Source organism: Nestor notabilis, unplaced genomic scaffold, assembly GCF_000696875.1.
Source record: "Nestor notabilis isolate BGI_N333 unplaced genomic scaffold, ASM69687v1 scaffold29093, whole genome shotgun sequence".
Taxonomy (NCBI): domain Eukaryota; kingdom Metazoa; phylum Chordata; class Aves; order Psittaciformes; family Psittacidae; genus Nestor; species Nestor notabilis.
This window is the reverse complement of record NW_009921071.1, coordinates 70,370-83,902: the sequence shown is the minus strand read 5'-3', so window position 1 is coordinate 83,902 and position 13,533 is coordinate 70,370. Positions and strand designations below refer to the sequence as shown.

The 13,533-nt window shown below is 36.2% G+C and overlaps 1 protein-coding gene across 1 annotated transcript in view; it reads left to right on the top strand.

Moving 5' to 3' along the window:
• Positions 1-13,533, top strand: part of REV3L (REV3-like, polymerase (DNA directed), zeta, catalytic subunit) — a gene marked incomplete at its 5' end in the record, with an annotated part of 75,547 nt that overhangs the window by 1,970 nt on the left and 60,044 nt on the right. Inside the window, 3 exons of the mRNA XM_010010987.1 lie at positions 1,470-1,544; positions 2,380-2,540; positions 6,589-6,685. Coding sequence (XP_010009289.1) covers positions 1,470-1,544; positions 2,380-2,540; positions 6,589-6,685 — 333 coding nt within the window. The remainder of the gene's footprint in view (positions 1-1,469; positions 1,545-2,379; positions 2,541-6,588; positions 6,686-13,533) is intronic.

The following is a 13,533-nucleotide window of genomic DNA, read 5'->3' as shown; positions in this document are numbered from 1 at the left end:
TGCTGAACCTTTATAAGTTTAATGTAAGATTTTTGTTGCATTAACTTCCAAGCACAGTGGAGGTACAAGAATAAAAAAGAGGTGAAATATGCTGTCCTTCAACATTGTGAAGTTAAATTAAGTGTTCATAGATAATACTGGAAGTGGTGTAAATTTTGCTCTTCCTGCTGCCATGTTAGTGTCAGTACAGATCACTTGCCATGCAAGTGCTGACTTCTTTTTTCGAAGTAGCTTTTGATTTACGTGCCTACAGCACATTGAGTCATTATAACTCAGTGTGTATAACCTATCATTAGGTTCATATTATGTTTATAAGAAAGAGGTTTGTACATTATACAAGATCTGATCTCCTTTTCAGCTTAACAGTTTTAAGTTTGTTTGTTTCAACTTAACTCAGTTTTAACACCATAAACATTTTTTTAAACAGTTTAGCCTAGCTTTTGGAGATATTGAATGTGTATATATTTAACCATGTTAAGGATAGCAGTATTAAGATTGTAGTTGTGCAGTTCTGCTGAGCTTGCATTTAATTTAAGACTGAAATCCCTCTTACTACTGAACTTCGGTTTTTTGACTTGGCGTGTAAGCATTCCAGTTGCATTTTTAATAATATTTTTTATTCAGGGATTTTATTTTGTAGAGGTAACATTTAAATGTATGCTTTCCTGAAGTTCTGTTGATTTAGGTTGTGATTACTGTAGACTTCTTGCATTCACGCAGTGTGTTGAATTATGGCCTCTTTCCTTAACATGCTGTTTTACAAGCATGTAAGATTAGATTAGAATCTTAGATGCTGAAAAGTCAGTAATTCAGTCAAGTAATACCAGAATTAATGCTGCCTGTTCAACCTCAGTTTAGTCTTGACATGTTAATTATTCTATGTCGTCTTTAATTGCATTCTCAAATCCTGTTTTCTTCAGGATTCATGCCTCATTTAGTGCACAATATGATTAGTAATCACTGAAAAGGGGCAGCTATTCACTCTTAAGATGTTCTTATTGTTCAGTTATTTATATAACACGGCCAATATTTACTCATTTACACCTGATCTGCAGAATTAATGTCCCTAAGGATTTTGTTACAGCATTTATCAGAAAGGCTGAATGTAGTTTTTGAAGCAGTCCAGCACTAATTATTAATTTATTGAAGTACTGTTAGGACAATGTGCCATCAATGTGCTAATGTGTAGGGAGGGAGAGAAACAGTGTTAAGACAAAAGTGCCTTCTCATTTTTTTTTATTTTTTTTTTTAATAAGAGACTTTGATATGCATAGGGCTTATTTTTATATAGTAACATAGTGCTCCCCCTTGGCCAGACACATGTGAATTTTAATTCTCCTGGATATGAAGGGGTTTTTTTGTTGTTTTGGTTTTTTTCCTAGATTTTAATACTCTTTATAGTAAAACATGGTTGAACAAATGCCACAGCATAACTGGCTAGCTTATTGCTTTTGCTTCTTCCTCTCCAGGCCTTTTTATGGTTACCATGAAAAGGAGAGACAGTTTATGAAGATTTATCTTTACAATCCTGCAATGGTAAAAAGGTAAGGGTGTGGTGATAGGAAGTTCTGCCAGATTTCCTTATATCTTGAGTTAAAAAGACAATTTTGAAGCAAGATTCACCTACATCTTAATAAAACAGAAGCAACGAAATTATTGTCCAAATACATAAAAAACATAAAAAATTGCTAATTTTAAGCATGCCAATAATCTTTTCAAAGTAGTAGCATGTTAGGAAAGCAAGACCAATATGTACTTGACTTTAGTTGTCTTGTATTAACTGTAATTCTTTAATACTTGAACAAATTTGCATCAGGTTATTTTTCCTGTAATTCTTAAGGAAAACCATGTAGAAATCTTTGCTGTGTTATGAAGCAGATGTTTGTAGTTTTTAAGTTTTTAATTTCTAGCACCCATTATTAAATTTAAATAATACTTGGAAAACTTCATAGTTTTCCTTATTAGATAGTTTCTCTATTTCTCAATAGAGTAACATTCTGTTAAATGAAAGCACAGTTGATCTCAATCTTACTGTCACAGTAGTTGCAGCCAAGTAAGGAATAAATGAGGAGGAATTACTTCTCTAGCATAAACTGAAATCCCTGGAGTCTGTAGTATTGCCTATCTGAACTGTTGGGTTTTTTTTAAAGATCTAACACATGATCGTAAGTTAGGATTGTCTGAGTTTTGTTCTAGGCTAGTATAATTTTGCATTGTTTTATATTTCTGTCTTAATGTAATCGGTATGCATGTATGACATTGTAGTTCTTTTGAACTTTGGAGCTTCTCATGTTTGAATTACATTGATTAAAATAATTTTTCAACACTGTTGCATTGGAATAGTTTTGGGTTTATTTCCTAATTTGTCTTTAATTTTAGAGTATGTGAGCTTCTGCAAGGTGGAGCCATAATGAACAAATCTTACCAGCCTCACGAAGCCCATATTCCCTACCTCCTTCAACTCTTTATAGACTACAATTTATATGGAATGAATTTAATAAACCTGGCTGCTGTCAAATTCAGAAAGGCAAGGAGAAAAAGTAAGGTTTTTATTTCTTCAGACCAAATAATTGTTTTGAAGACTAAAAACTAACATTTTGAACAAAATGTCACTAGCTGTTGGACAATTGCTGCCATAGTTTGTGGCTGAATGGGTGTCATGTGTTGCTTCCCTATGGTTTACATTCTGTGTCAAAACAAAGTCCATGTGTAGCTTTCTGTCATTTTTCGGTTTTGTGCCTGTGTATTGGGGCTGAGGAAGAGTCTGCTCCCTGAAATGAGATGCTCTGTATCAAGAAAAACAGGTTCTGTCAGCAGTGCGGCTGTGACCAGTTTCACAAAATGACTACACCCCTCTTCAAATTCGAAGATTAAAAATAGTTGCTATTTAGTTGAAGTATTTACGTGAAAGGTGGCATACTGATACTGTTCTTCTAATTTTATTATGTTTGGGTTTGATCCCTGTATCAATTCTAATTAATTTTTCTGCTGCAGTAGTGTCTTTACAAACTTATGGGTAATCATTATGCTCTGCTGACAAATAATATTTTAAATTAAAATGTTTGTATTTTTACTAAGGTCATTTGCTCTTATGTGAAATCTGAAATATTAATGTCTGACCAAAGGAGGTATTTTGAATTTTCGTTTAAAAAGATTAGTTTGGCATTTTGAATGTAGACGCTTACATAAAAATGAAGTTTGGCAAGAACATCCATAATGGTATCTAAATACTTCAGTATAAAGGGGAGATAACAGTAGGAAAACCATAATGTCTTTAGTACTTAACAGTACTTGTTTATTTAAATCAAAATTGTTCCTACAGCTAAAACAAGAGTTGAAAAGAGTATTAAAGCATCTTTCTGTAAAAACAGCAAGTAAGAATCATGCTGACTTTAATTTTGTCCTGTTATTTGTTATTTTTACGCATGTATAGTCAGATGCCAATAGAGTTGAGCATGGGTTTTCATAACTGATTCTTTTCTAAAGAAAAATACTCTTTTCATGCTCAAAGATAAGCCATGCTTTTTGCTGGTGTCAAAACTGTAGGAAGACAAAAAGCTCAGCCAGAGACAGAGCATCTTCAGGATCTTCAGTCCTGAGGAAGTATAGTCAGGTACCTTTAGTCTTCCAAACATCCAAAGCAGCTTCTAGAGACATACAATGTGATTGTATCTAATAGTTGCTCCCATTCTTTTTCCATAGCTCTTTTCCTCTCTCTTTCAGATGATAGATGAAAGACACAAGCTATTTATATTCTCCTTCATAATTTATTTAAGGATGAGAGACCTAGGTCTTGAGTGGGAAGAAGAGGGTGAAAAAGGAACATGAGTTGAGACCAGTGAACTTTATTCTGGTAGGGAAGAACCCAATAGGATAAAAACAGGAGAATGACAGACTCACATGTCCTGACTTGATCAGATAGTGGCAACAGTGCTTTTAACAAGATTCATACTGCTTTGCATGGCTCCATATCACATGTGTATAAGTAGCCTGCCTCAGACCGTTGCAGTCCCCAGGCACATGATTGCTATCTACAACTCCTAGCACAGCAGCTGAATGGCAAATGGTTTGTCCCTGGTACGACCTTATAGAGCAGTTCTGTCAAGAGGCCAGTCCTTGCACAGTAGCCCTGACAAGCACCATCCTTTCTATGCTCAGACCTGTTGGAGAGGTGTGGAAGGCACAGCCTCTGCTTTATGATTGACACACTTACCTGCATGTTTCACAGCTTCTGTCCCTTGGGAGTGTGCATTCATTTTAGACAAGTGTGTTTTGCATCATGCAGGTCAGGCCGAACACTGTTTCTTAGACAGGGGTAAAAGCCTTTACCTAAAGATGTGCAGCAGACACTTTTCTTCCCTTGCATATGATGATATAAAAATCATTCTGGCAAGGAATAGAAAATTCAGTAATAGATCCGTTACTGAATGTAAGCAAACAGCCTCAGGAGCCTGTTTCCAGTAGTATTTCTCTCACTAAGTAGTCTGCTTTGAAGGCTGAGAGAGGTCAGCAGGGAAATTTATAGTAGCAGGGATACTCTGCCTTCATCAGCCTGTTTCCAGAAGGTGCAGGAGTTCTTTTATTCAAGTTCTTCTCTTTGTGTGGTGAGAAAGAAAGCTACAAATTCATTTGTGCACCACATGCCACTAAGACTATTATAGAACTTTTCAATAGTTGAATCTTTTCTGTAATATGACTCTGAAAGACCTTATGTCCAGGTTTTGGATGTGTCACTGCTACTGTCCTTAAAGATCTTCAAGTCAAGAAAAGGGGGAAATAAAGTATCCTTACATCTGCATCCATAGGAGTAACTTTACTGAAGAAACAAAGAGATACAGGAATTTGAGCCCGTGCTTTGGTTTGGTTTGGTTTTTTTTGTTTTGGTGGTTTGTTTGGCTGTTTTTTCATTGTTTTTCTTTTCTTTAGAAATACGTGAAACTAGGGTTCGTAGGGAATAAGAAAGGGGGTATTGTAATGAAACTGCTCTAATGTGTTATTTGAAATGCATGGGTTTCAAAAATAATAGTATATATTCTACCAGTTGGCCTATAATCTTCATAACTGCTGTGATCTGTATTCCTTTAAAATACACAACTGTTCAGTCACATTTCATCAACTCAGAATAATCAAGTTCCAGCTAAAAAATAACAAGAGATGTGTCCATGCGTAGTCGGCTTGCATTTTAATACAGAGAATTACCTAATAAGCATCACAGTGCGTTGGCCATCTTAATGCAGATGTGGGTGAATGTGAGCTAGCTCCCGAATGAACACAAGCATTTCTTTTCACCACAGGGTGCCACATTTCCCATGCGAATTTAGTATCTGTGTATTGTGTCAGTGTACTTAGGAGTCTGATGCAGGGGCAAGGTTTGCAAGAATTAGTCTGGGTGCAGTAAGGTTGGTCTGGAACCATTAATTAAAGTTGCTGGATTTCAGTTGCTTCTGTTTGTAGCTTCTAAGGCACTTTTTGCAGGGGTTTTCCCAGTTGCTTCTGTGGTAAATATATTATTCAGGGCTTTTTGGTACATGTGATATCCCTATCACTGCTATTCCAAGTAGCTGAATTCACATTGGCAAGGTTCTGCTATGAAATTTACTTTGAAATTATAGAATAAAAATACATGTTCTAATAAATACATATTGAAGGCCTCTGATAATGGAATTATTCAATTAATGTATTTTTTTTTAAATGCAAAAGTGTTTGCTATTGCTGAAAGGTAAGTCTAATACAAAAAAACCAGCTAGTGTGTGACACCAACATAGCTGAGGAAATTCAAGATTCAAGCTGGTCTTTGACACAGAAGTGGGAGACTGAAAAATTTTCAAGGTCTTCTGCCATTCTGCCTCCCCCCAACTCCATTCCTAGGCTCTTTTCTTTCTTGTGCCATATCCTGTGTATATTGTCTTTCCTTCCTCTGAAGAGTGAAGGTTCAGGAGGAGACCACAAGGGAGGTGGTAAATCTTCAGAGGAGGCTTCTCCAGCATGACTTTGGAGCATGCTTCCTCACACTGAGACCTCCAAACAAACTTACATGGTGTTTCCTTTATTTGTAGGTCAGACAACACCTGCCTTCATTGCAGGTTTCCACTTACTGCTACTGCCACTGCATCTGGACTATATTGTGTATTCTCTTTCGCTTCACAGATAAGAAAATTGTGGAGTAGAATTTGATATTTTCTTTGGCTTTGAATTTCCATTGGGATCTGTCCTGAGGACCCAGTTACTTGGGAATTCTGAATTTTACATCAGAATCTGCATGATTTACTTTGCAATTCACGTAGATAGGAAAGGATGGAATTTAGGTTAGGATATGACTAGAACACAGCAAATGTAATTCTAATAATGTCAGCATGTTCAGAATATATTTTTCTTTTTGTATTTATCTACATGTTAGAAAGTTAAATCATATAAATGATAGCAGAGATACTTTTTGAAGATGATAAAATGTAATGCTCTATTCTTTAGAAGCATTTGGACTGTTAATAGTAAATACAATTATTTAAGGATATGTGTAAAAAAAAAGAAAAATAAATAAAAAAATTACCACACAAGTGAATTAATTTCTCATTCTTTTTTATTTTCTAGGTGGTACATCAGGTGTAAGTAAAGGTTATAAAATTAACGTGCCAGAAAATTCAAACCATGCATCTTTTGTTGAATGGGAAGAAGATGAAATACCAAGGTCAGCATGCCAATTTCTTTTTTTTTTTTTCTTTCTTTGTGTAGTTTTTGTCATCTGAAAATGTCTGGTATATGGTTGTAAAAATGAAACTGGGAGATAACAATAACAATACATGTGGCAAATTCAAATTTCTGATTTTTGGAAGGTATGTTCCTAGCTAATGACTTCCAGAAGTTACAGAGAATACTTACACATCAGTTAACAGATTGTGGTTTTGTAACTGGCATGAAGTGTGCTTTCAGAGTATCCCAATTTGTCTATTTCAAATAGTAGCTACATAAGAATCACAGCTTAGAATTTTCATTTCTATCTCCCATACTTTTCCTTCTTTCTAGACGTTTCCTAGTCTACAGCTTGTAATTTGTAATAGCTTTATTTTTATGAGAAAAGGAATATACTTTGGGTTTGGAGGCTAGGGGGTGGGGAACAGACAGCATCTGGTGCTACCTTAGTTTGTATAGTTTACCCATAGCATATTCGTTCTTTAAGCTACTTTACAATGTTTGACAGGTCCAGTAAATACTCTGTCATTTAAGAGTCTTCTCAATCTTTGGGTACTTCATTCTTCTCTGAATAGCTTAGTAGACTCAATATGCCATGCTGTTTGCTAGCATTATGTACTGGGAGCATTTAGTTCCCCAGTAGAAAGTAAGTGCCCTAAATCAACCTATACTTCAGTTCTTTCTAGTGTGCAAAAGTTTGAGCTTCTGCAAGGCAGCATCTATTTTTCTGATTCTACTACTTCTGCTATAAGGCGGTTTTGAAACAACATTCATTTGATGGTTGTATTGTGGTTTTACTAAAGGTCAATTCATATCCAGTTGTTCTTGGGCTATTTATTCTACTTTTATGGCTGCATACTTCATTGATAGTCCGTATCAACCTTTATTTGCCTTAGTTATGTAAGCCATGTTACTTAACCTTTGGAGGGTTGTATCGTCAGTTTGACCAAGATTATCTGATGTTGCTTTATACAGATCTGGGGAAGGCAGATAAAAGAAAGGCAAAGTAGCATTTCCTGGCTGTCAAATCTGGAGAGGGCACAACTCAGCATAGCAAGAGCCAAGGCACCCATCCTCATTCATGCATACACAAGCCTTCTTTCCTTCTCCTTCCACATTTTTGTGTATATGGCCAGGGGTACAGCCCCTCACTTGTGGCAGTCCTTCTCCAGCTCTCACACGTTCCAGCAGTGGCATGTTAGCAGTAACGCAGCAGATTCCAAGCCTGTCCATTTCCCTAGCATTCATTCTCTGTACTTTTGCCAGTAGGAAATTCTTTCTTGAATATAAAGTCTGAATATTACATAGTATACCAAACAAATTCTCTGTAGCACCATATGCAATGATACTGGTAGTTTTCTCCCTGATGTGCTTTACAATCTCATTTGCCATGCAATTTTGTCTTGTAAACATTTTGGGATTTATTAGTACAAGATGTTTCTTCTCTTCCACTTTTCCAAGTGATAATCTTCTGCTTGAAATCCCTTAGAAGTTCATATAGGGTCTCGCATCCCATTTTTAAATTTCACCCTGTTTCTATTATTCTACTTCCAAGGTATCCTGCTTATGTTTCATGATACTATCATCTGCTTATGTATCTGGTATGTCTAGCAGCTTGCCTTATCAGCATATTTCATTAGTACACTCCTGCTCTTCCTGCCAACAATATTTAATGAGATGTGAAGTAAACTCAGTCCCAGAAACTGGTCTATATTCAGTTCTGTGAATTTTGTATCAACTTCCCCCCCGCCCCGCCATGGGAATTTCCCCTTTAGCCACATCTTAAAACACTTTAATAATTTAGGAACTGATTTACATCTCCAACAGAAATTGTTTCCCATTTGATAGTGTCAGACATTCCTTTGTCTAGAAGATGAATTCTTTTGTTAAAGATGTTCTAGCCTGGCTGTCTTCCCCATGGTGTAGGATGTATATGCCACTGCAAAATAATGAACCTAAACTCTTTTCCATTCCCGATTTTACTCTGTTCTGAATTTTACTCTGAACCCAGGACATCTGTATATACACAAAATTAATTGCCTGTTATAATTTCTCCTGCATTATTTATAGGAGGCATCAACTTGAAACAGTTTTCTTGTAATCAAACCGATACTGCAGTTTGTTTTACTATTTTATTTCCTTTAAAATTCTGAAAATTTGTACCTAGGTTGGTTTAATGGGCCTGTGATTGTTGTGATCAACGCTACTGAAGGTAAATCTGACGCAGATAGTCTATGAGATACCTATCCAAGGAAACCCTTGTAGTTGTTTCCTAAAATTGTTGTGACTCAGATTTTTTCCATGCTGTTTTTATTCTTGCAGTGCACAGAATTACTCGGTATCTGTGAAGCTGCCATTGTCCTTTTATTTCTGTCTTTCCTTAACAAAGTATATGCTGTGTTCCAAACATTTGGGGTTTGTCTACAATTGTATTTATTTCTAGTTTCATGAACAATACCAGCACAGTCCCCTTACTTTATTGTATAATCTTCTTGAGTTCATGTTGAGATATTTAACTGCTTTGTGAATTGTTTAGGCAAAAATCTTTACTCACTATATTTCACTATTTGATTGCTATTTCTGGCATCATTTGGAGGTTCTTCTGTATGTGCTGAACTTCTAAGTCTTTGCTTGTCTTTTATATCAGATAGGGGAAGACTTATGAGATCTTCTTGCCTTTTACCAGTACACTTAAGTCTTTAGTTTAAAGAAAAAGAAAAGGGGAAAAGACAGTCAAATATTGTTTTAAGACTGCAAAATTTCTAGGGCTGCCTGTATTCTTAGTGATTGGGACATCTGTTTAGAGTTGCTATCCTTGGTTTTGTGTACATTGAGAATAAATTTTAGAGGTAGTCCAACATGTGTCTGCCAAGTCCTTGCTGCAAGTGTCAGTTGACAAGTTCTCTAGTATAACCAATACCAGAGATTTGGCATTTCTTGACTTTGTAGTACAGTATATCAGGTGCCTGAAATATGATGATGGATGCCTGGTAGTTAATACACAAAATATTATTCAAAAGTTAGATATGTAATGTTACCAGCATTTTGCATGAGTAAATGCCAGTGGTGCTTCCTTATTTGAGAAAACATTTGAAATTACGCTGAAGTTTCTTGGTGACTAAACTCACTCTTCAGTGCTAGATAGCACCTTGCTACTCCACCAGTTCTCCAGAACAGTATTTAACCCAGACATGTCCTGTCTTGCTGCTGGCAAATCTCTGAATTACAAACTTGCCGCTACAATTAGCATACTGTATTAAGCCAGGCACAGTTCTTGTAAATCTAATTCTAGGGTGATTCTGTTACAAAGTAGACAAATATCCCAAGCCACTAGTGCCCAGGAATCCCTGATGTGGTAAGGCTTTTAGGTACAGTTCCTGCCAGTGTTACCAGGCTGGAACCTACAAAGCCCATCTTAAAATAGGCAGTAGTTACCTGAGCCTTGCAGTGCTATCCAGTTTTGATGAGGAATTCTTCACATGAGACATATTTATGTTATTCCTCAGGTAACTGACAATAAATGATGAAGCACATCTATCAGTTGCAGTGAGAGAACTTTCTGGTAAACATCAGGCTTGTAGTAATCTGCCAGTCAAGTCTATCACTTGGACATGATGTGTTAAAAGCAGAATGATCAGTAGAACACTTTTCCTTTTTAAGTCCTAGATTTGCTATTGAACACTAGTTTATATGGAAATGGAGAGATCTGACAGATAACACTATTGCATAGTCTAGCAGCTATGTAATGTTACAGATTTTCACTAGGTTTGTGGCTGTCAGTTGCTTTTCTTGCTTGTCACAATGTACTTCTTTTTTTTTAATCATAAGTATTATTATTAATGGGATGTTTTTATTTAGCCATTTGATTCTTAATAACATGCATATTATTCAACTCACTGGAATATCCTGAAACAAAGACATTTTTACTTCCACGAACAGAATATGGAAAACTATTATGGCAACATTTAGAGTCCTTATCAGTGTAGTTGGGTAACTCCTTTCAGATTCTCTGTGGGGTTAATTTTTTTATCTACAATCTTCAGTTTAACATTATAAATACTTGAGATCTAGTCATCACGGAACATGTTTCCCTAGGCTGTCAATAATGTTGGTAAATTAAGATACAAACCTTGATGTCCATTCTTCAAGGTGTTAGAGGGCTTTGATCTAGCTAACTGTATGTAGTGGGTACTTTTTCAATTGTGTGTCAACTGTTGCTTTAATTCATTGTCTCCTCATCTGAGGAACCAAACCATGGTACTTTGAGGACAGGTTTCATTACTTACTATTATGATGATGATGCTGGATAGCGCCAACAAACTTTTACTTTCTTCAAAAATAAGGACTGGTCTGACTCTCTCTGTTGTCTGTCCTCAAAAGAATTTATTTGGAGGGGTTTTTTTGGAAACTGCATTTAAATGTAGGTGTGATGGATTTCTATTGGAGTTTTTCAGCATAATATGTAGGCAGAAAAGATAATTTTAAATTAATTGGTTTGAGTATCTCAAGTAGCCTAACCATGGCCGCTCAATGTTGTGCAGTCCTGATTTATCTTGCTTCTTAGGAGAGTAAATTTTGGTCTCTTGCAGCTCGCTTCCTTCCTTTTCTATGCCACCTCACTTAACCCTGCTTTTCATATCTGTATGACAAGTTGTACCTTGTGAACAATTTTATCTATGTACTCTTTCACAGAAATTAAACATTGATGCTAAGAAAAGCTTCATCTAGGACTTGCTAAGTCATCTTTTCTGGCCTTGTTCTAATACAGATATCAAATTGTGGTTTTAAAATTGCATAAAACTATCTTTTTCTTTGCAAAACTGATACATGTGATGTGAGGCAGGTGGTTAGTCCATTGCATAGGACAATCTATGTCAAATAGACAACTTCTGAGTATCTCCCAAAGCATAGCAACTGCTAATGACCTAACTCACTACAGCTAGGAGACTGGGCATGTTCTGACTTCTTCGTTTTGTCTTCTCGCCAGCTATTTGCAGCAGTGTAGCTGCTCAGGATATTTGGCTTGATCTGGCAGAGGGGGAGATACAGTTATTTCATATATTTTAGTGATGTGTCGTGCATGTATGTTTTAGGTGAGGAAAACCAAAACCACAACTGGCCAGCTTACTGACAGTACTCACATGAAATAGTTCTCAAAGAAGCACATAATCATGTTAAATAAGTGTACTTCAGGACAGGTTGTACTTCTTCCTCTCCTCTGACATTTTTGTTGTGATCAGAGTAAATTAAAATGTTAGAAGGGCCAGTTAAAGCTGCTCTGCTTTCATCTGCTTTTTGAGGTTTTTCCCGAAGTGGAAACAAGTGCCTCCTTGGCCTTTGTGGCTTACCTGGATGTTGCAGAAGTGTGTAGTGCTACTGCTCTGACTTCTGCTAGTGCAAGTGTCTAGCAACTCACCCTGGCAAGGATGTTAAATGCCAAGTTAATGACCCGGTTGTGTTGAGAAGACATTTTTCCAATCTCACAGAAATCTTGCTGTATGTGTCAGTTGTCTTTATTAGCCTCCACATCAGACTTTGGAGTGTGCAGTTTGACTGCTAGCCCTGCCTTAAAACTGAAAACATTAATGAGAATTATGGTGTTAAGTCCTGAATTTGTTTCAAAAAAAGGGCTCTTTTTAGCTCAGTGGTTTTAATTTGAACAATATATTAATTGGAATACTGTAGTTTTTAACAGAAAGTCCTTATATCTGTTTGATTTAGAGCCTGGGCAAAATGAGCTTTTCTGCTTCTAATTGCCCAAATGAGTGAGTTGCAGACAAAGAACATGCTTTGAATTAATATGGAAAAAGACTTAAGCTACAGTGACAACTACCAGTTTGTTTGGAATTCAGCAATGTTGAATTTAGTGTTATTTTTACAGGGTAAACCCATAGTAGAATCTCTTATAAATAAGAAATCTGATTACTTGGAAAGCTGTTGGCCACTTCTGTCTGTGGTATTGGTCAGTTCTCAAGACAAATCACTGGCCACACTCTTGATGGGGATGTGGGAAACCTAGAGGTGTTTATTTGTTTTTTGACAAAATGTCCCAACTAAAGGGAAAGGAATAGGAAACTGTGTTTTTGTCACAGGAAAGGCAAATTATTTCAGTTAATGGTTTTAGTCATCAAACAAACTCTTCAGAAATAGGTCACTAACACTAAAAAATTATTTTGTCTTAACTTTTCAAGAACTTTCTTTTTCTTTCCATCCTCCTTTTTTTTTTTTTTTTAATTGGATTTTTTTTTGAAGAGGAGATTGGTGAAAGTAGAAAGCTCAGAGCTTTGCTGTTGTATCTACCAAACAAGTTAAAGACAGATCTTGACCAGATTTCTGATATCAATAGCTATTGTGTATTGTCGTCCCTTTTAAATTGTTTAAATCAAATCAAATGCTTTGATTTCATGAAGGGAGCAGGCAAGGTTTTTTTGCAGCCTCCTCCTTCATTCTTGTTTCCCAGTGATCTTGTAGTTCTTCCTTATTATGTGATCAAAACACAAGTTTCAGCTTGCCTATAGTTTCTGTCATGAACCATGCAGGCAGGCTGTTTGAATGCTTTGAATATGAGCACCCAAAGTGCATGACGTGAAAATTATGCATTTTGATCATATTGTTTCCTAGCTAATGGTGTGACTGGGAAGGGAGGGAAGTGATGGCAATGTCCTTAAATGTGCGTTAGGGCATGGGCAGTCTGCTTCTGTTAAAAGGCTGAGCTGTTTTGGTTTGAGTTATATATCTGCTCTCTTAATTCTGAGAATAACTGTGAAACAGTACTGCTGACTGGAGGGATTAGTAATCGTATATTAATGCATAGTATCTTAACAGTCATTAATGAATTCTACATGA